The 20,097-nt window shown below is 40.3% G+C and overlaps 1 protein-coding gene across 4 annotated transcripts in view; it reads left to right on the top strand.

Annotated features, from left to right (window-relative positions):
• baiap2b (BAR/IMD domain containing adaptor protein 2b) overlaps nucleotides 1-19,887 on the top strand; it is a 73,121-nt gene extending 53,234 nt beyond the window's left edge. The window contains exons 7-15 of one of the 4 annotated variants that reach the window (XM_073489478.1): nucleotides 5,276-5,428; nucleotides 8,286-8,522; nucleotides 9,479-9,683; nucleotides 10,436-10,637; nucleotides 10,840-10,920; nucleotides 11,143-11,308; nucleotides 12,652-12,689; nucleotides 19,353-19,396; nucleotides 19,824-19,887. In XM_073489478.1, coding sequence (XP_073345579.1) covers nucleotides 5,276-5,428; nucleotides 8,286-8,522; nucleotides 9,479-9,683; nucleotides 10,436-10,637; nucleotides 10,840-10,920; nucleotides 11,143-11,308; nucleotides 12,652-12,689; nucleotides 19,353-19,380 — 1,110 coding nt within the window. In that variant the 3' untranslated portion in view covers nucleotides 19,381-19,396; nucleotides 19,824-19,887. Of the gene's footprint in view, nucleotides 1-5,275; nucleotides 5,429-8,285; nucleotides 8,523-9,478; nucleotides 9,684-10,435; nucleotides 10,638-10,839; nucleotides 10,921-11,142; nucleotides 11,309-12,651; nucleotides 12,690-13,542; nucleotides 13,667-16,894; nucleotides 17,027-19,352; nucleotides 19,397-19,823 lie in introns of those variants that run through there. The other 3 variants (XM_073489476.1, XM_073489475.1, XM_073489477.1) reach the window with 3 other exon arrangements.
• The last annotated feature ends 210 nt before the right edge of the window (nucleotides 19,888-20,097 follow it).

Raw genomic sequence — 20,097 nt, 5'->3', positions numbered from 1 at the left:
TAATGTTTTGGCTTAAAATACCTGGTTTTGTTGCCACAATGACAGCTGGAAAATATCCAGTGGCTTAACACTTGCAAATGTTGAAATGCCATCTTGAGCTGCAGTCTCTAGTACTGGCAACTGTCTTGCCTAGCAGTAAAAGCACCACCATCCTCTCTACCTCCTGACCTGAAAGTCAGCTCATATACTATATATTTAATACAAATGTTACGAGTATTGTACAAATGTCTATATGGTAACTATCCTTGGTTTGCAGAAATGTCACCAACAGTTTATTCTGGTGACTGAGCTCGTTTAAACTCCCAAACAGAATTAATCAAATTAACATAAAGCACCCACAGACCTGTAGCTGTTGGGGCCACTGGTGGTTTCCAGCTTCTCAAATGCAAAAATGAGCTTCTTTTCCCTCAGTTTTATGATTAAATATTGGAAGTTTCTGGGTTGTTGTCGGACAAACAAAATATTTGAAGTTACCACCTCACGCTGGAAATTTCGGCGGGCATTGTTTGGAATTTGTTGAATATTTTGTAGACTTGACAATTAATCATTTAATTGAAAAAACATTTCACAGAACAATCAGTTTGATACTGACTGAATATTCACGAGTCGCAGCATTAGAAGTGCACTTCACCTGAAAGCTCAGGTGTGATAATAATAACAAGAGGAAATATTTTTTCACCAAAAATAGCACATTGTCCAAAGATGAGAGGACTGACCTTACTTCCTGTGAACAGATACTGTATCTACCTGATTCCAGGTGGGGAAAACTTTATCCTCAGGACGAAACAGGCTCTACAGCTTCTGCTTCCTGTTTTATCTCTAAATGGTGTTTGTGTCGAGGGGCTTTCCAGCACGGTTGTAAAATCATGAGGAATTTAACAGACAAGGAAACAAAGCGAAGCACTCACACGGACTCCAGGGTAAACCACCCATTAACTTTCTCTTGTGGCTCTTTTGTGATTTTCAGTCTAGTTTACACAGAGTATCTGTAAACTGCACTCAAAGCTGCAAACATTCTTCAGTATTCTGGCAGTTTTTCCCGCCTCCATCTCTCAGCCTGTCACTCTCTGGTGATTGACAGCTCCTTCGCGGTTCCCCCGACCTCAGCATGTGGGTCTGAATCTGATCAACACGGTCGCTTGCTGTGTGTTTTTCGTGGGCTTCTTAAAGGTCTCTCCACCTCCGCCATATATACAGTTTATGAATCATAAGTGGCCTTCATCTTTCTCCGCTATATTGCCACTCCGGCTTGTCACCATTTAATGTTCACTGTGGGTGATCGGTGCATGTTCAGCCATTGTGCGCCCACATGAAGGACCTTCTTTAGTTCTTAGGCACAGTTTCTTTTTCTGGCTGAATAATCATATTCATGTATTGAATATGATTTCCTTTTAAAGTCCCCTCTGGTTGCATTTTGAATTGATGCTCCAGCCTGAAATGTGTAAGGTTCAAACACTGGTTTGAGGTGACACTGTGGCTCCTCCATGTGGCACGTCGGTATATAAACCGAGTTTCCACCAGCGAAACTGACTTGTGGCACAAACTATACGCTATAGAAGAGAGCACAGGAAAACTGTGATGTGATAATGATAAATATTATCCAAATCATCATTTACCACAGAAATATGTAGAAAATATCTTGGCTTATTAATCATACTGATACAATAAAAGACTGATAAAATACCATTGTCATTATTTTCATGCACATTTTCTTCTTTAAGTACTATATTATAATGGAATTTGTATATATTTAACCATTTTTACCTTTTAAAAACTTTTTTCCAACTTAGAAATCTGAAAGAAAAGCGATATTACCGCTGCTCATTAACACCACAGAGAAGTTAATTAAGACAGCACTAAGCTTTAGATTTGATGGTTTGCTATAACAAAATTATTCAGGTGTCATTCACAGATTCTTAAGTCAGATTTTAAATAGTCTAAATATCCTGGCACTTATTTAAATTTTCTTGATTAAACTATTAACTGTGTCACAGCAAAGTCATTTGTAAAATTATTATCATATTATTTCCATATCAGGACTTTGCATGACTTTAGTCCACCTTTGTATTTAATACTGATGAGTCACTACATTTCCTCTCACTTTTAATTTTTTCCCTCTTTGTATGAGTTTGTATAGAAGGTGGAAAGGATCAGATTAATTGCTTGGTGTCTGTGTCTGTTGTCTCGTCTTTCCTGTCAATCCCGGACTATTAGTGTCACTACAGACACACAACTGACAGTCAATCAGTGAAAGGGTGACGAGGTGAAGCTGGAGAGGATGTGGACAGTGACGGTGTAATATAGACTGAGTGGGGAGGTGAAGCAGTTGGATATAGAGGGGTTAACTTCATGGATAGTCTGTTATCTTGACAGATTTTACACTGAACCTTACCTAAGTGAAAGGGTTCATCTAAAGGGTTTATCCTTCTAGTGAAGGATAATCGCTGGCTGACGAGCTTCAGTGGAAACAGAAGTCGCCAGTTGCTTTTGGTCAAAACCAAATACTTCATAAACAATGCAACAGCTTTTTTATATTTATAAGATAATATTATTTGTGCCTTTTTGCCAGATACAGACCAAAACCAGCCTCAATATCTTGCTGAGTTTCCCATGAATGTTAATGTCAGACTGTACCGTGAGGGTGGAGGGTTTATATTAAGGACCTTGCGGTAAGCATTAATTAATGGGTAAAGGCAAAATGCTTATGAACATTATTTTTCAATAAGCCCACAGTATCAATAATAGTGTAATAAACATGTTTATCATTTGAATATAAGACATTTACAAGCAAGTTTATAGACTGAGTTTCTTATAATTGTTAATAACAGCATTACACATCGAGTTCAGCCTTTAGTTAGCTTTTCTGGTGCTTTACAAACTTTAGTATGCATTTATTATCATTTACTATGCACTTATTAACTGTATTCATTAATGCTTATTACAATGACCTTCATATAAAGTGTTAACGAGCAGCGTAAATTGAATTTAGTTTGGCTTAAAAACATCTTTAATGTGTCAGATTAAGTCAAATGTAAACACATCAAATAGTTATGAGTGGTTTGGTTAACCAGTTTGCCCATGATGAACCCTGTATTTTATAAACCACAGTGAAAATCTGCATCTTATCATAATAGTCTAATTTTAGTGTTATTTTCTCAGAGGAAGTGAAGCCGGCTCTGCAAGATTATGATCGAACGAATAATATGATCAGGGCCACTTCAGAGAAATGAGCATCTCGCCCTGGCTGTGTTAATTCTATTCTCTGTGCATTTATTACATAAGATCAAAATTATATGCCCTTTGAAAACTGTCGTATTTTTGTCCCCACTCAGATCATCTTTTAATTAGATCTCTCAGCCTGTACAGAAGCATGTTCACAGTTGATTTAACACATTTACTGTATGAAGCAATCCTTCATGTTCAATGATCAAGTTGCTTCCCTGCAGCTTTTTATGTCCCTGCATCATGGTTTATGTTTTTAGTCTTATTGCAGATTTACTAATACTAGCTCACTATAACTGCATTACAGGTTCCCTTTGTACAACATCTGCTATGATTTTAGCAGCCATTCTTATTTCTGATGACTCAAATAATTTGACTTAGTCACTTCTTGAAGCACCCCTCCAGTGCAGTAGTTAGGAGGAGGAGGAGGTCAAAAAACAAAAAACTTTGTGAAATATCTGAATTATTTAGTTAGAAAATTACAGATTGGCCCTTTTAATACATCCTTTTTTTGTTTAGATTAGCCTGTGGATGAGGCAGAAAAACCGTCTAATGCATACATAAATTAGCTTAATTTATTAGCTAAGTAGCCCATCTGGTGATGTTTTTTATGTGTTGGTGATTACAGCATTAGGTAACTTAAAGCCCACATTTATAATCATATCTCAGCACCGGAGATTCGTCTTTTGCATGTAGACTTTTGCTTTCCGCAGAACTGGTGTTCGTTAGATCAGCCAGTTGTTAATGACAGTGTGTAGGCCGCTTCCTTCTCAGCAAACAACCCAGCCTCGATCATTAACACCTTATTCAGGAGCTCTGCGCCGTCTGGCACGTTGAGAATGCTGTTTCACATTATTCGACACCGTGGGAATCTTAAAAGCTTTCGGTTACATGAGAATTGCGAAAAAGTTCACTACATTCTACCTTTTGCGTCTAGATGTGGATGAGTGGTCCCACTTGTTTGGTGGAGAGGAGCCGCCTGTACCTCAAAACAAAGCACTGAGCGGACTCGGTGGGCTGTGAAGGAGTGAAGGGTGAATGGGTTTAAAAGCCAGATACAGTGTTGGAAAGGCAGGTGCTCTAATTCAGTCAATCTACAGAAAATACAAAAAGCCAGCCACCATTATCACACAACAGACACATGTGTGATTAGTCAGTCTGTGGAGCTTGATGTCTTTTGTTCTAATTCATGGTTTTCAGCTCTGATGTGCTGTGACATTTTCCAAATGCACAGCAATTTGGTTTTCAAAGCAGTACATGAAAGCTCAATTTGTCTGCTTTTCATATGTCACGATTGTCACGTGTGATGCCTGGTTTAGTTTAGTAGGGCACAATCTATTATCTGCCTGAGTCATTCAAAGCTTCAATTGTTCACCAAATTTTCATAATTGACAGGCAAAGTCTGTCCCCTTCCAGTCCGCCCCATGAGAGCTTATTTCAGAACAAATATGTACAGAAGTCAACAGTTTTAATCATGCCATGATTTACACATGTGAGTATCATTTAGTTTTGTGTTAACCCGTTCTCTCATCTTGCACAATATACACAACAACATAGCTGTCACCTTGGCAAAGTTCACCAAGTCCTTCGAGAACAGAGCGAGTATCGGCCAACAACAGTTAGTATGCGGACCAGCTCTACCAGGTTACTTGAGCGTTAAACGAGAAGACGTCACTTATCCGACTTTTGGGGTGAAGTCTATCTTAATACATATTCTCACAATCTTGCATGATGATGACAAACTGACTTTATTGACTTAAGAAATTATCTTTTAAATTAATTTGTATGTGTAATTCATGGCACAATTCAAACGGGTTAAAAAAATGATTTGTCTCTCGCCATTAACTAACCGGGACATAATTTACTGGAAGCGATGTTCAACTGCTTTGAGAGCCACAATAAAAAAAACATTCTCCTCAATTCAAATTAGATCCATCTGATGACATTTTGGTTCATTTATGGTCAGGGTTGTTGCCCTAAAACTGCAGTTCGTGGCATCTTACCCACCAACCTTGTAACCATCCCTTGCCATCCCTTTCCTTCCTCTCCGCAGTATGTGGAGGCCATCAGCAACAAGCAGGGCGAGCTGGACAACTACATCGCTGAGGGCTACAAGAACGCTCTGTCCGAGGAGAGGAGGAGGTACTGCTTCCTGGTGGACCGTCAGTGTGCCGTAGCCAAGAACGGCAGTGCCTACCACGGCAAGGTGAGAAGGAAGGGCTTCAGCCAAACACCAGTCTTATCTGTTGGTGATGTTGACTGTACCCAGTTTGAACAAAGTCAACTAGACGTCATTTAGTCGACAAACCACCAAATTACTACTCTCTTGGTGAGATCCTTGGGAATCACTTCTTGTTATGTTTAAAATCTGGATATGAGGGGTGATTAGATTAGCTGAAACTTAATTGATTATGGTGAAAGTGTGTTATTGCAAAAGCAGAGAATTGGATATGGAGGTATGTGACATGTACATTTTTGTCATATATGATACAAAGTTATACAATGTAGGAATCCAGAATGTGCAGTCATTAGCAATCACAGCTAAACATTTTCAAATGTAGGGCAAATACATCTTGCACATTCAAAACTACTAAATGAGCAGGTAAGTTTTGGCCCCGTCTTTCTTTCTCTAAACTGTTACGCTCTGCATTTATTCGCCCGTTTCATTCAGGAAAATGTTTTGTGCTGTTTGCTTCATACATGCATCAGTGCAGCGGAGAGATCGCTCGTCAGGAGTTTATTATCCAAGAAATTAATAAGAAAAGCATCTCCCACCCACCTCTCATCCCTTCACATTGGGGAAATGTAAAGTGAAATGAGAGAGTCGTGGAAGTAGCGGGTGAGTGGGTGAGGAGGAGGAGGGTGAAGTGGGGAGGGGGTGGGGTGGGAGAGAGAGAACGACCTACTTCTGCGAGAACACTTGGTTCAGAATCGCTGTGTGTGGGTGTGAAAGTGTCTGAATGAGTGATTGATAGACAGAGGGAGGAAGCACAGAGCACTAACTGCTGGCGTGATGATGCATAAACAGCAGAAGAAGATTTAAATAGCCTCAAACTCAGTTATGAAGTACAGTTGAATGTTGACTGTATTTCCAGTTTTTTTAAAGCAAGAATGACAAACTTTCTATGGCTCCAGAATAATTGAGAAAATGATCAGCAGATGGATGATAGTAAAAAAGGGTTAGATTCACAAGACTAAGCCATAAATTTAGTGTTCTTGCTGCCAGAGCAAAATGTGCTTGAACTAAATATTTACTAGTGTTGCTTAATGTTGCGAGGGTGTTGTTGCACACTCTCATTGTTCTGGGACCTTGCTAGGGTGTCACCGGGTTAGCTTTTTTTGTAGGTGGTTGCTATGGGCATATACTTAAATTTTGAGTAGTTAACAGGTTGCAAACACACTAAGAATGATTTATATGAAAATTACAGGTGTCGCAATGTTGATTCTAAATTGAAAATTATTTTGAAATGAGTTTAAATATCAATTATCAAAATCAAAAGCAGGATCTGTGATTCTCTTTCTATTTGCTCCCATCCAAAGATAAAGAAACACCTTTTCAAACTCTTTATCTCTCTTTATTTATTTTTAGAGATCCTTTATTGATGTGTTTGGGAAGATGGTTTACTCTGGACAGATTTGAGAAACCAAACTTTGTAACAAACAGAATTACTTTCAATAAGTGATTTATTGTTTGAAAATGTAAATGTTGTCACAACATAAAACCAATGATCTATTAATCCTTACAAGTCCAGATGCCATAGTCCAACAATGGCATAGCCATCAGTGCTGCATAAAAAAAGTTTGAATCAGAAATCGAATCACATTGTGATCTTAAAACTGAAAGAAGTTTCAAATTGTACATTTGAAGAATCGTGACACCCCTAATAAACATTATATAATATACTTTCAAGCTAAATTGTGCAGAAGCACCACTGATGTTTTGGTCTCAGAGCTGTCTTTACATTCTTTTGACTTTACATTCAAATTGGCAAATCTCCCACAAACGGTTTCTGCCAGACAGTGGTTCTCCTGTGCTGTGGTAGGTGAGCGAGAAGGCAAGAATGAAGGAGAACGAGCCACCGTCTGCTAGTCGATTTTATCAGCACACTGGTAAAGGCACTGATCCGCCTACGCTCTACCTTAGTGATTTGAAAGGACTAACTGAGGTCATGGTGACTCATCATTTCTACCAGCAGCAAGAAACACTGAGCGAGGCTCTGCTGCACACACACATGGAAATACATGGTTGATATCTCATTCATCCCAATTCCATTAATCCAACATCTTGTCATCGTTAATGACCACAAGAAGTAAGAATGTCACTGTGACAGAGAAGTCATTAGCTTCAACTCAGTGAGCTAAAAGCGATTTCAGTCCGGGCATGAATCCCCCTGCAACGCGATGTGCACCCCATTGGTATGAATTTGTTTTTGCTGTACTTTTTTGTGTGTGTGTGTGTGTGTATGTGTATGTGTATGTGTTAATTTATTTGATCATCCCACCCACACCCTGACGCCCACACACACTCAGCAGGGACAGACAACCTTGGCACCACACTGTGTTTATCCTCCACACCAGCCTGGTGGAGTTAAAACTGTTTGAGCAGCAGATTCTCCTCCTCTATCTTTCCAATATTTATGGATTCAGGACTCCCTCATTTATTCACTGATGATGAATGCAAATGAGAAGTATCTTTTATGTAACTGCCCTACTGTATAATGTATGGAGGGAATGTTACTCAGCTCTTCAAGCACAAGCTGAGAGCTTCTCAAATGAGTGCATTCATAACGAGGATTCATATCTCTCACTTTATTCTCCTGCCTCTCATCCTCTTCTCATCTCTTGTAGCCTGCATCTACTTGTCCTCCTCTATTAATCTTGGGCTAATGTAAATAATGTGATGCCATGTTTATGTCCATAGGGACTTCCATCCAATATTTACAAAAGCAGCCTTACCTACAGAGACAGTTTGTGTGCTCAGTATACAAGCAAAGCAGCATTACTTATACAACTCTAAAACACAAGCCCCTCTCTTCGTTTTTTTTTTTTTTTTTTTTTTTTAGGGGAAGGAGCTTCTCACCCAGAAGATCCCGATGTGGCAGCAGGCGTGTGCCGAGCCTAACAAACTGCCAGATCGCGCCATGTTCCTCGCCCAGCAGATGAGCGGTGCAGCGGGCGTCATGGCTCCTGGTGCTCATCATCCAGGCATGCCCATCTCTGAGCCCATCCCTGGTGCTAAACCCCTGCCAGTGCCTCCAGAACTGGCTACCCTGAGGGCCAGTGGGGGCATGGGACAGCAGGTCTGTACTGCCTGCAAATCATCATTTAGTCATATTCATAGCCGTTTTATATGATAATGGGTTGTTATAGAAACAGCAGTTGGAGTGAATTGTGTTATTCATGGGCCACTGGGTTCATGTTCTGTTTGTGGATCTTGCTATTGCAGTAAAATATCCCTCTTTAAAAAGTCTTTTTCTCGAATGCTTCACACAAATTTTGAACTTCTGTCCTTGTGAGGACCCTGACTGACATTTTCCCTAGAACACTAAAACCAAGTCTTTAGAGAAAAAGTGAGACTAAATGAAGCTAACATGACTCACCCACTTTTCAAACAAGTCTTCATTCACGTCCTAAAACTCAAATTGGCCCCCACAGAGATAGAAGCACACACAGGTAAGCGATGTCTAAGGAGACCCTTAATAAGGTCCTGGAGTGTGTTGAGGGGTGTTGCTCCCGGATGATGATGCTGCATCATGGGAGCCCTTAACGCATCCTCAGGAAACTCTGCTGATTGCAAATGAAATCGTTAGTGAAGGTAATGAGGTTGTTGCACAGAAGAGGCTTAAATTCCTCACCTCCTCGGGCTCTTCAACAAACTACCCCCTCCTGCAGGCTTGGTTACTGAAGGCAAAAAAAAAAAAAAAGAAAAAGATTTACATGAAAGGCTGCATCAGTGTTGCCAGAGCTTCTAATTAAAAAGCATGGTGCAGATTCACTTCTGTGTTTTCAGATGAAACAAACTTTGAAACTCTCTGCAGTCTCCCAGAATTTATTCCATATGTTTATCTTTAAACCAACATACACTGTAATGTAGTCTTTTCATTAATCATCATCTCCTGACCCAAATCCACGCTCAAGCTTGCTCATTTTTATTAATGAGTAATTGGATGTTACATAACAGCTGTTGGGTGATGTAAAGAGAGAGAGGTGGTTTGCATTTTTAATCTCCTGCATGCACATTTCATCCTGCTCGCAGAGGCTGATGGGAGCTGTTGATGGAACGATGACGGTCATGAACGGCACGGCCGGCGCTCATGGAGGAGATGACTACCAGCAGTGGATGGAGGCCAAGGTGGCCCAGGGCAAGGCCTCACCGCAGACCCAGAGGCATGGAGCGGAGGTCTACTCAAACACCCTGCCTGTGCGCAAGGTCGCCCCAGCCAAGAGCAAGACCACACTGAGTAAGGACGTGAAGATTGACCCCGACCATGTCACCTTTACCTCGAGTTGCTTTAGTCACATCATAAATTGACCCAACACCTCAGAAAATGGATCATTTCGACCCATTAGTTGCTGAAATATGCTGCTTAGTTTTCGGTGGGCGTGAGGGCAGTCAGCTTTAAAATATGCCAATAAAAAAATTGCCATTGCCAAAATGTAATGTTATCATCCAGAAATGTTGACTACACATCTTAAGGATGCCAACAATGCAAAAACCTCAATTACTTACTTTGTAAAGGAGTCCCTGTGACTACCTGCTGACAAATGACTAGCTGGTGATAAAAGTAAAACACCTGGCAGCTAAAAAGCCTAAATAAAAAGCCTCTAACAACTTCATAAGCGACTACAGTGGTCATGCTTGTGGGTTTATCAGCTTACTATGGAAGTATTCTTGAATGGTCTCAATGCATCTCAGATATAAAATCTACCAGGAGAGCTGATGAAATACTGTGTGGACGTCACAGAACCTGTGAGGTTTTAATAAGAAACAGGCCAAAGCAAGTGGGAATACAAGGAGATGTGATATTAAAAATGAAAAAGAGAGATTAAGAGTAAAAATAGATGTAGGACAGGAACAAGTTTCATAAATTGAGTCATTTAAAATTTTAAGAGTGACTGTTTAGTGACTCCTTTTTAAGAGTTTTTTTTGACAGTGTTTTATAGAAAAGTGAGACTGAAATCTGTCTGTTTCTCCTCCCATCATCTCTTCCAGCAGAGACCCGTACGCTGCCCCGGTCCAGCTCCATGGCTGCTGGGCTGGAGAGAAACGGCAGAACTCGAGTCCAGGCCATCTTCTCCCATGCAGCTGGTGACAACAGCACCCTGCTCAGCTTCTCTGAGAATGATGTGATCACCCTGCTGGTCCCTGAAGCCCGCGATGGGTGGCACTATGGAGAGAACGAGAAGACGAGGATGTGAGTACATCTTATGTAGTCGAAGAAAGGTTTTGTTAAAATGAGTCAGACTCTTCTGCAAGTTCACTTTTCTAATGTCACAAACTTTTGTCCAGATATCAGGGTTTTTTTTTTTTAAAGCTCTAACAAAGCATTATATTAAGTGTCCAATACCTGTAGACCGTCTGGATGTTAATATCTGGTGCCTCCTCAACTCTTCCAGGCGTGGCTGGTTTCCCTTCTCCTACACCCGAGTGATCTCTGAAGCCGATGGCAACTCCATGAGGCAACTTCGAGTACACAAGTATGTTTTTGGGGGATTCTACTTTGAGCGAAAGATAAAAGTCACTTCACCAAACATCAACCAATTGAATGTTGGTTAAAGTTGTGTAATTTACTAATTACTTTATACTTTCATATTGATGATGACATTGATTGGCTCAAGTGCTTGTGGGTTGTAAAACCTTCCAATAGACAACAACATGTTCAGCCTTTCCTCATTGTCTGTTCACCTGTGTGTTTCCAGCCTCCACGGGAAGAGCAGCAGCACAGGCAACCTTCTCGAGAGAGAAGACATGGCTCTCTCCACCCCTGATTACGGCATGCACTCCCGTATGGCGGCGCAGAGTGCTGCTGCGCTGCATGGCAGACAACAGCGCCCCTACAGCGTGGCAGTGCCAGGCTTCTCACAGGTGGGGGGCCTTGAAAAACACACACACAAACACACACACTGGCATCTTCCCACACATGATTTCACAAGTGACACATGAGCTGAGCCGTCAAACAAAATCTGGCATGGATCTGTGCTCGTCTGTCTCAGAAAGTTTGGACGTGGCTCTTCCCCACATGCTGCTGACCTGAGATACAGTGCAGGATTAGCTTTGCTTTGACAGGCTGTCTCTTCCTTTACAAGTATTCAGAGTTCTCTTGAGCCAAAGCTTGCAGAGAACGCTTTGCTACATTAGCTTACATAAACGCAGAAATCAGTTCTCCTTCGCTTCACACGTTCCTGTTTATGGAAGGTCGAGTGTGAGATGTGGCACAGCTCAGATTGGAGAAGTCTTCCTCTGCGCCTGGCTGCCTCTGTCTCTGAGGGAAGCTCTTCTGACAGGCGTCGGTTGATAACAGAGCGAGCGTTCGCCCAGCCGACTGAACGGAAGAGGAGGCAGCAGCGGTGACAAGGGAGGGGGTTAAATTTTTCAAAAGGCAAAGTCAGAAGTGTTCTTATGCAACACTGAACCCTTCTCTATCGGCCCAGCTTGCCTCCTACGTCTCACCTGGAACATTAGATGTGGGCGATGCTTAATTGCTCAGCAGTCATGTAACAACTTAAACTGTTCTTTCCACATCAACGCATTTACGAATGGAAACATCTCTGCTGACATTTAAGGGGAACTGGATTTTGTCGTCAGGCTTATGTGCACTTGAAAGTGTCTTAAATGCTTTGGTCACCCAGTGAGCACTGATTTGATTTGTAGGTCAGACGACATCTAAACATTTGGTTAACAAAGAACTAAACCTGAAAGTGAGAGTTTTTGTAGATTGTTACACACAACAATGCTTTATAATGAGTATATTTCAATATGCCGTGAGGACTTGCTTCACATCAAAAAATCTAATTCGAATGCTGTTTTAACAAAGGTGCCTTTTGACCCACAAATATCCAATAATAAAGGAGCAGAGACTGAATTTTCATTTTTGGGTGAAGTTTTCATTTAATGCTTACTGGGCAGACCAGCCCATCAGAAAATAATTAACATTCATATGATTTGCTGTATTTCTTTTTTTTTTCATTGAAAGACATTTTCCAAATGAGGTTTGTAGTCACAGTTTGTCAGTTTTGATATCCAGTTAATGATGCTGGAGGAAATGCCTTGTTGGATCATTGCTCAGATCTGAGATCTTTGCTGCCACCTGCAGGCTCCAGTGGTCATTGCACCTTTTTCTAGTGACAGTTACAAACGCATTCATTATGCTGTTTTAGAATGAACTGCATGACTAGATCTCTCATCTGTTTTATTTTTTGCCTTTACAGCAAGGAGTTGAAGAATACGAGCCCCGCTTCCCCACAAGGTAAGAACCACCTGTTGCAGTTAATGTTCTTTTATTTTGCATCGATACAGAAATCAGGTTAAATTCAGTCAGAGTTCAGATAGAGTGTGATCAAAATTAAAATATGTGGATGATGAGCTTCCACTTTGGTGGAGCGCAATTGGAAGTATTTGTGGGTGGGAAGCCATTGAGGGATTGTGTCCTTTTTTCCCCCCCCCGCTGGGCACTGAAGACGGAGAGTTGAGGGATTGGGATATGTTGTGGCGCAAGTCCAGACCCACAAACACACAACCAGCAGGACACACCACACTCTTGTTTTGTGTCGTTTTCTTTGTGTTATTTTATGTTTGCGTTCTGTTCTGTTTTCACTTGTTTACAGCATAACATAAGTGATAATATCATATACTGCACACTGGTAGAAGACTGGCTTTTTGTCTGGTCGTCTATGAATGTTAAGAGGTCCGTCACAACCCAAACAGGACCATTAGAAGTAACTGATAACAGTTCAAGCATGTTTTTATTCATTTGTATTCTGTTTAAGCTTAAGTTGATTTAAGTTTTCTTTTTGTTCATTTCTATAAAAACACTCATGCTTTGACCTCCCAGCTCCTCCACATGCACCATGCAGCTCCACTAGCACTTCCACCTGCTAACTGCACTCACCCACCCAATCCCTTATAAGCTCACCCTGCTTCAAACCCTCTCATTCACAGTTACTGTAGGAAGTTAAGGGTCAGACAAGCTTTCAGACTGAGTTTATTTCTCATGTCGGAGGGTGGACATGGTTTCTGTCCTCTGTGTGTCCTGGTTGTGTTTGCTGCTGTTTCTTCTGAGCCAGCCCACCTGGAAGCCTCTTCCCTCTCTTTGTCCACAGTTCCACAGAGGGCAAATTGATTTCGACAGTGTGAGGACAGACAGACAAACAGGCACAGACTCAGCCAGACGATGCGATAGGACAGGCACCTCGCTGCCCCTCAACCAACCCCTTCCCTTATCCTTTCCCCCCTTCTTCCCGCCTCCTTATCTCCCGCTTACGGCAATAAACTCTCCCTGAGCCGATCAATGCAAGGACAAGGCTTTGGTCTGTATCTTTACCCCTCTCTGATCTCCCTCAATCCTCCCCTGTGCTGTCTAACTGGCCGATTGCCACACTGGGCCACTGGTGACGCCTTGGTGCAGAGCCACGCCAAGCCAAACCAGAGCAAAACGGACTGTGTGCCATCCGAATATTCAAAATCAATGTGATGGACATTTTCTCTGAGGAAAATGTATCTTTTGCTTGTCTTTCATGCATGTACATTTCTTTTATATATTGCTGGGGACTATATCTCCCCACCAAAGGAACTGGATTTTCACAAATGTCAGTGCACTCCATCACAATGACAATGTAAAAGAAATGTAAATCAGGGTGTGGAATTAATGATGTTGATCCCAAAGAGGATTTTCATAATGTAAAAAAAAAAAAGTACATTACAATCAATACTTTTACTGGGTCTTTCAGTATTTAACAGTAATTTTACCTTTTCATGCTGTGAGGTTTTGTATTCCTCTGAGATGAGAGGCCATGTATCACGAGTAGTGAACAGCTAATGTAAATGTTTTAACTTATGGAACGGAGACGATGTGACAGGAATGTTTACTGTACATAAGTGTGCCATACAGAAGTGCTTGTCATACAATATCTATGATCATTCAAAAAAAAAACGCAAACGTCTATATTTCTGACTTTCTGTAAACAAACTTACTGTAACACTTTCAGTATCAGCCTTTGAACTTGTTCTCCCACATCTGTGTGGAGGGACACTGTGCTCAGACACACAAACCCAGGTGCTCGGGGTCCTATGACTATCTATTGTGGTGTGTAAATACCAATGCCAAGGCTGAATGGGGTCAACTACCTCGTCCCCAAATGACATATAAGGCTCTGAGTTGGGTTTAGTGCTGAAACTATCCGTTGTTGTCTGTTTAAAGTTATTTACGAAACAAAAATGAGAACACCCGCCGGCTCAAGCTTTCTGAAATGTGAGAATTCGCTGCTTTTTCTTGTTTTATACGGTTTTCATACAAATTCGTCAAAGGTTTGGAAAATGCTTAATTTTAACCATTATGTTTTCTAGTTTAGGAATATGGTTGAACTCAAATATACTTCTTGAAAAATGCTTGATTTTCAACATAATTTGGTGTAGGGCTGGGCAATATATCAATATTATCATTATCGTGATATGAGACTAGATATTGTCTTAGATTTTGGATATCGTTATATCATGATATGGTAAAAGTGTTGTCTTTTCCTGATTTTAAAGGCTGCATTACAGTAAAGTGATGTAATTTTCTGAACTAACCAGACTGTTCTACTTGTTCTAACACTTGCCTTTATCGCTGAGTATTTATATCCATATTACTGATGATTATTTATCAAAAATCTCATTGTGTTAATACTTTGTGAGTGTGAACAATAGTGGTCCCTACAAAAGTGTCTCAATATCAATATTGAGGTATTTGATAAAAAAAAAATATCATGATCTTTGATTTTGGCGACCAGTCCTAGCATTTATGAAGTGCTTTTGAGGAGATTTCAAAATATTGAGATAATATATCGTGTATCACGATACAGCTTAAAAATATTTTTTTAAGGCCATATCGCCCAGCACTAATCTGTTGTTTCATCTACGCGTCATCAATCAGATCAAATGTATTTTTTTATTTGAAATGAAACAATCCTGCTGTCATAGTTGTTTGTCTCCTGGCTTCAGAATTAGCAAGAAATAAGTAATCACGATCAAAACATACAATCATTGGTAATATAAACAGCTGGTAGAATAAACTGACAATTTACAGTGATTTCTGTGGGCATAAAGGAATTCTGTAAACTTTGTGTGCAATTGCATTTAAAGTAACAACCACAGCAGATGATAAAGTCTTCAACAGTCTGGAAATTGTTGGTTTCTGTACTTTGAAAGCTGCTTGAATTTTACTCTTAAAAAGCTGTGCGAGCCTCGTTTACGTTGTAGATCGAATGTGTTTTGGTTAATGGGTTGGAAAAAAATAATAAACTGGAAGACATCACTCTGGCATTTGGACATTTTTTACATTTGACAGGCTAAAAAAATATTTTTGAGAAAATAATCATCTGATTAGTTGCCAACAAAAAATATGAATAGTTGCAGTCGTCCATGCATGAAAGAAAAGACAATTGGTACTGCTGTTTGGCTCGGTGCACATCATCTAGCGACATCGCTTTCAATTTGAAACACTTTTGAATCTTTGTCTAAGTTGGGACATATTATAGTGCCTCATACTGTGAATTAAGTGACTAATGTGAATAATATACTGTATTTCTATGGCAACTTAAGACTTAAAGTTATTTGTCAATAAGGGATGCTGATGAACTTCTGGATCCAGAGATTCAAATGAGGCATCAGCAGTGTTGTGATAATGAAACGGGGTCATTGGTCCAGATTTATGGCACAGCCTCTCTGCAGCCTTGAAGGGGAGAGGAGTTCATTTGATGTTGAAACCTCATTCAGCCTTCTTGTACTGTTGTCTTTGCAATTAAAGGCTTGATTTTAAAACCTCAGTGAGTAAAAAAAAAACCATCATGTTTTGAAGATAAAGAACTGTTTGTCTGATTCTCTCTGTGCTAAATAAAGATGCTGGTCTGCTCGTCTGTATGTCAGTCCAGTTAGTGCCTGTCTTTACTTACCTCTGTCCGTCCATCAACATCTGATGTCCACTAACAAGCCTACTAGGAATCAGTCTTTTTCATATTGTTGACTTCGAAATCTTATGAGGTTTTTATGAAAATCTCATCCAAGTATGGTCTTTACCAAAGTGAAAGAAAAATATGTAAACTGCACCTCTCTCATGCCTCCTACTCTGCAAAAATGTCCATCCTCACCAAATATTTGACATGGTCAAGTGTTTAATGAGTCATAAAATATCTTTTTTTTTTCTTCAAATGTTGTGAAAAAAGCGAGGCAGATGCTTTCACTTGTTCCTAACGATTCTTATTCTGTGTGCAGTTTTCACTTCTTGAAGAAAAATATTTGTAGACTTGAGTATAGATGGACTTTTTTGCATTGTAGAAATGTTTCCCTTGCTGCGTATGTCTGCCGTGTCTTTGCTCTCTTCTCCTCTGCTCTCTGTTTGTCTGTTGCCTAACACTCGTCTTCCCCCTCAGCTTTGCCAAACCCCCTTTCTCTCCATCTCTGTCTTGGTGAATTTAGAGACAAAAGTCGAGTGCAAACGACTGGAAGCTGCCAGTGTTTCTTCTTTCTCCACTAAAATAAGCCCAAGGTATGACTGCCATTGCTGCAGAGAAAGCACACCAACCACCTGTGGCCCGAAATAACTCCCACATCAACTGATGTGCTTTTATTTTGAGGGATTTTCTTTGCAAAAAGAACAAAAAAGTATTGTACAGAGAATTTATGGACATGCATGCTTTGGGGGCACCAAAAAGTGTAATATTGATGACCTCAAATGTATGGTGAATTTCTACTCTAAAAAAGTGTGAAATAAATTTATTCAGCTGGAACTTTTTTTGGCTGTTTCTATTCATTTATTTTTAACCAGAAGGCCTTTACATCAAAGAGACATTTAGAAAGATTTCAGCCTTTACATTTTTCTTTCTTTTTTGGTTAAATAGCTTTTGTTTTGTCTCTAAGTAAGTCATCGAAGGCCAAATGTGTTTTACTTCTGCTTCTATTTAATTTGATGAAACTAATTATCTTTATTTTACAGTAATCTCAATCATTTAGCAGAAAAAAAGCAAGCTAATTAAAGGAGCAATTTATCCAGAAATGAAAATGAGGTCATTTTTTACTCACTCCCATGCTGATGGAAAGTCGGGTGAAGTTTCATAGTCCACGAAACATTTCTGGAGCGTTTAAAACAACGTTTTAAATCAAGTCTCCAGCTGCTTCAGTTGTTTAGGAGAACGCTGCAACTCTGTTTTGCTGTGAAGCTCCAGAAATGTTCTGTGGACCCCAAAACTTCATCTGACTTTCCATCAGCAGGGGGGTGAAGAAAAAAAGACTGAATTTAAATTTTTGGGTGATCTGTTCCTTTAAGCTCTATACTTCTGCAGACATTTTAGACTTCTCCAAAAAGGTTTCTTTGCTTATTCACCACATCCTAACAGACGAATCAGCGCTCATCTGTTGCTTTAACGCATTAATCAGCGGCTCCTCTTGCACATTTGGTGTCACTTCTCATGATGACATTTCGGGAACTGACTGCATCATAACTGCGCACCGGCCTTGTTGCATGTGAAGTGTGTGTGCGTATGTGTGTGTGTGTGTTCAGTGCACAGTAGTAGTTACACTGCATCCTACCCGCCCTGACCTGCCAATGCCATACACCCACTGGTCTGCTCCTCCTGCTGCTAGCAAAGGTACCTTTTTCAACTCAACTGTATGTTTGTGTACGTGCGTCCTAATCACAGCATATTCATTTCCTAGTTCCAGTGTCTGTCTGTTTGTTTTAGTTCACTGTGTCTTGGTTTATATGCCTGTCTGTGTGCCTGCCTGTTTTATTTTTGTTTCCTGTATTGTGAAGTTAATATATTTGGGTCATGATATACATGTAACACACTCAGCAACTGTTTGTGGAGTCATGATCTGTTTGGGTTTTTATGAATATATAACGTATGAATATATTCGTGTAGCACTTTAGCATCAATCTATAAACACCAGAGTAGTTTTAGTGCATCAGTAGAAGTACCACAGACAAGTAAGACCATCATTGAGATTGACTGGCCGCCTCAACAGGCTTCAACACTGTATTTTGTACCTTATGCATCATCAGCGGTAATGTGATTTGTCTGTTTACTCAAGTACTGGAACCACTGGTGGATAAAGTAATCGGATCCTTTCGTCTGTAAAAATATGCAGTACAACTGTGTAAGAATACTTTCTTACAGGTGCACTTGAACTCCTATCGAGAGGCAAAGTCTCTCCCCTTGAAGTGTGCCCCATGGCCGTCACCTCGAAACAGAAAAAGTATTTAAAAAAGTGAAAATCACTTTAAATTTGGTCATATTGACAGCTGCAGTTAAGAGTTAGTCAGTGTACTCGCTAATATACTGGACCTGCTCTACAAGGTTTCATTTTTGGGTTTTGGTGAGCATTTAATTAGATGTCACTTACCTGGCTGTTGGCTGTGTAGTCTTTCTAATTACGTATTTTCACAGTCTTGTGTTTCATTAGTTTTATGACGAACTGCGACTTTCTCACATAGAAAAATTATCTTTTAGATTCACAAACATCATGTGGGATTTTATGGCATCATTCAAACAAGATTAAAAAAATCACAACTGATTTCAGTATTTGAGTAAACAGACATTTTATTACTGCCTTTGGTCACAAAATTGGATTTTACAGTCATGAAAGTAAAGAGGTAAACAGACCACATCCTGCCTCAGACAGGACACAGTGAAGTGTCAAACAGAGGCTCCCAGTCGCCTCAGTCTTGGTCTCAGTTGTTTATATCTCAAATCCTACACAGTGCTCCTTTTACTTTTGATGTTTCAGTAGTAATTGAATATGCATACTGTATACTGTAAGGCCAAGTATGAACACGTTTTATAGTAATCATACATTGCCCTGTGAAGCATTAGAATACAATGGTTTGACTTGAGGAGATTGTGAATGTTGACACATGGGGACTGTCTCTGCCTTTCAGCACAGGGCCTGATTACGCCCGCTTTTGAGTGACCAAAACACATCGTAAGTGAATGACCTCGGGTCCTCACCGTCTTCATGCAACCACTTCCTCTTTCACTTTTTCATTATCACTAAAACCGTCTTCATTGTCGTTTCGGCTTTGGGTGTCATGGTGTTTTTCGGGTTATTTCCATCGTTTGTTTTGTTTTTCTGTGATGTGACTGCTCACTGACTTCATCATCTGACTGTGGGGTGATGTTTTTCCTACATTTCAGGAAATGTGTTGCATGTTTCAGCATCATGCACAACTTCACCCCTTTTTTTTGCATGACTCATCAGATTCATTTTTAATTGATTTCTTTTTTATCTGCACTGTTGCTGGGGGGAAAAACTGTTTCATCCTTTTTTTAAATTATTTTTATGCATGATTTGTATTACATTTCATAACTTCATGTTTTTACTACATTTTCTTTCCTCTTCTTTCTTCCAGCATTGATCCACCCGACGAGCCGGCCGTAGAGGCCCCGCCCATTCCACCCCTTTCTGATGATGACGAGGATGGGATGGAAGAAATCGAGGACGAGCAGCTTGATGAAGCTCACTATGACTCCTTGGAGAAGACCTCGAATCCCTCGGATGACTACTGAAGCTCATCCTCAGTTTAAAGCAGCTGTAGGTGGATCACTGGGGCACAGTTTCACCCTCTCCCCTCAGCTGTAAAGCTCTGATTCAACCACAGTATTACCATAGTGCAACTATATAAT

The sequence above is a fragment of the Pagrus major genome, chromosome 20 (genome assembly GCF_040436345.1).
Source record: "Pagrus major chromosome 20, Pma_NU_1.0".
NCBI classification, from domain to species: Eukaryota; Metazoa; Chordata; class Actinopteri; order Spariformes; family Sparidae; genus Pagrus; species Pagrus major.
This window is presented reverse-complemented; position numbering and strand designations above follow the sequence as displayed.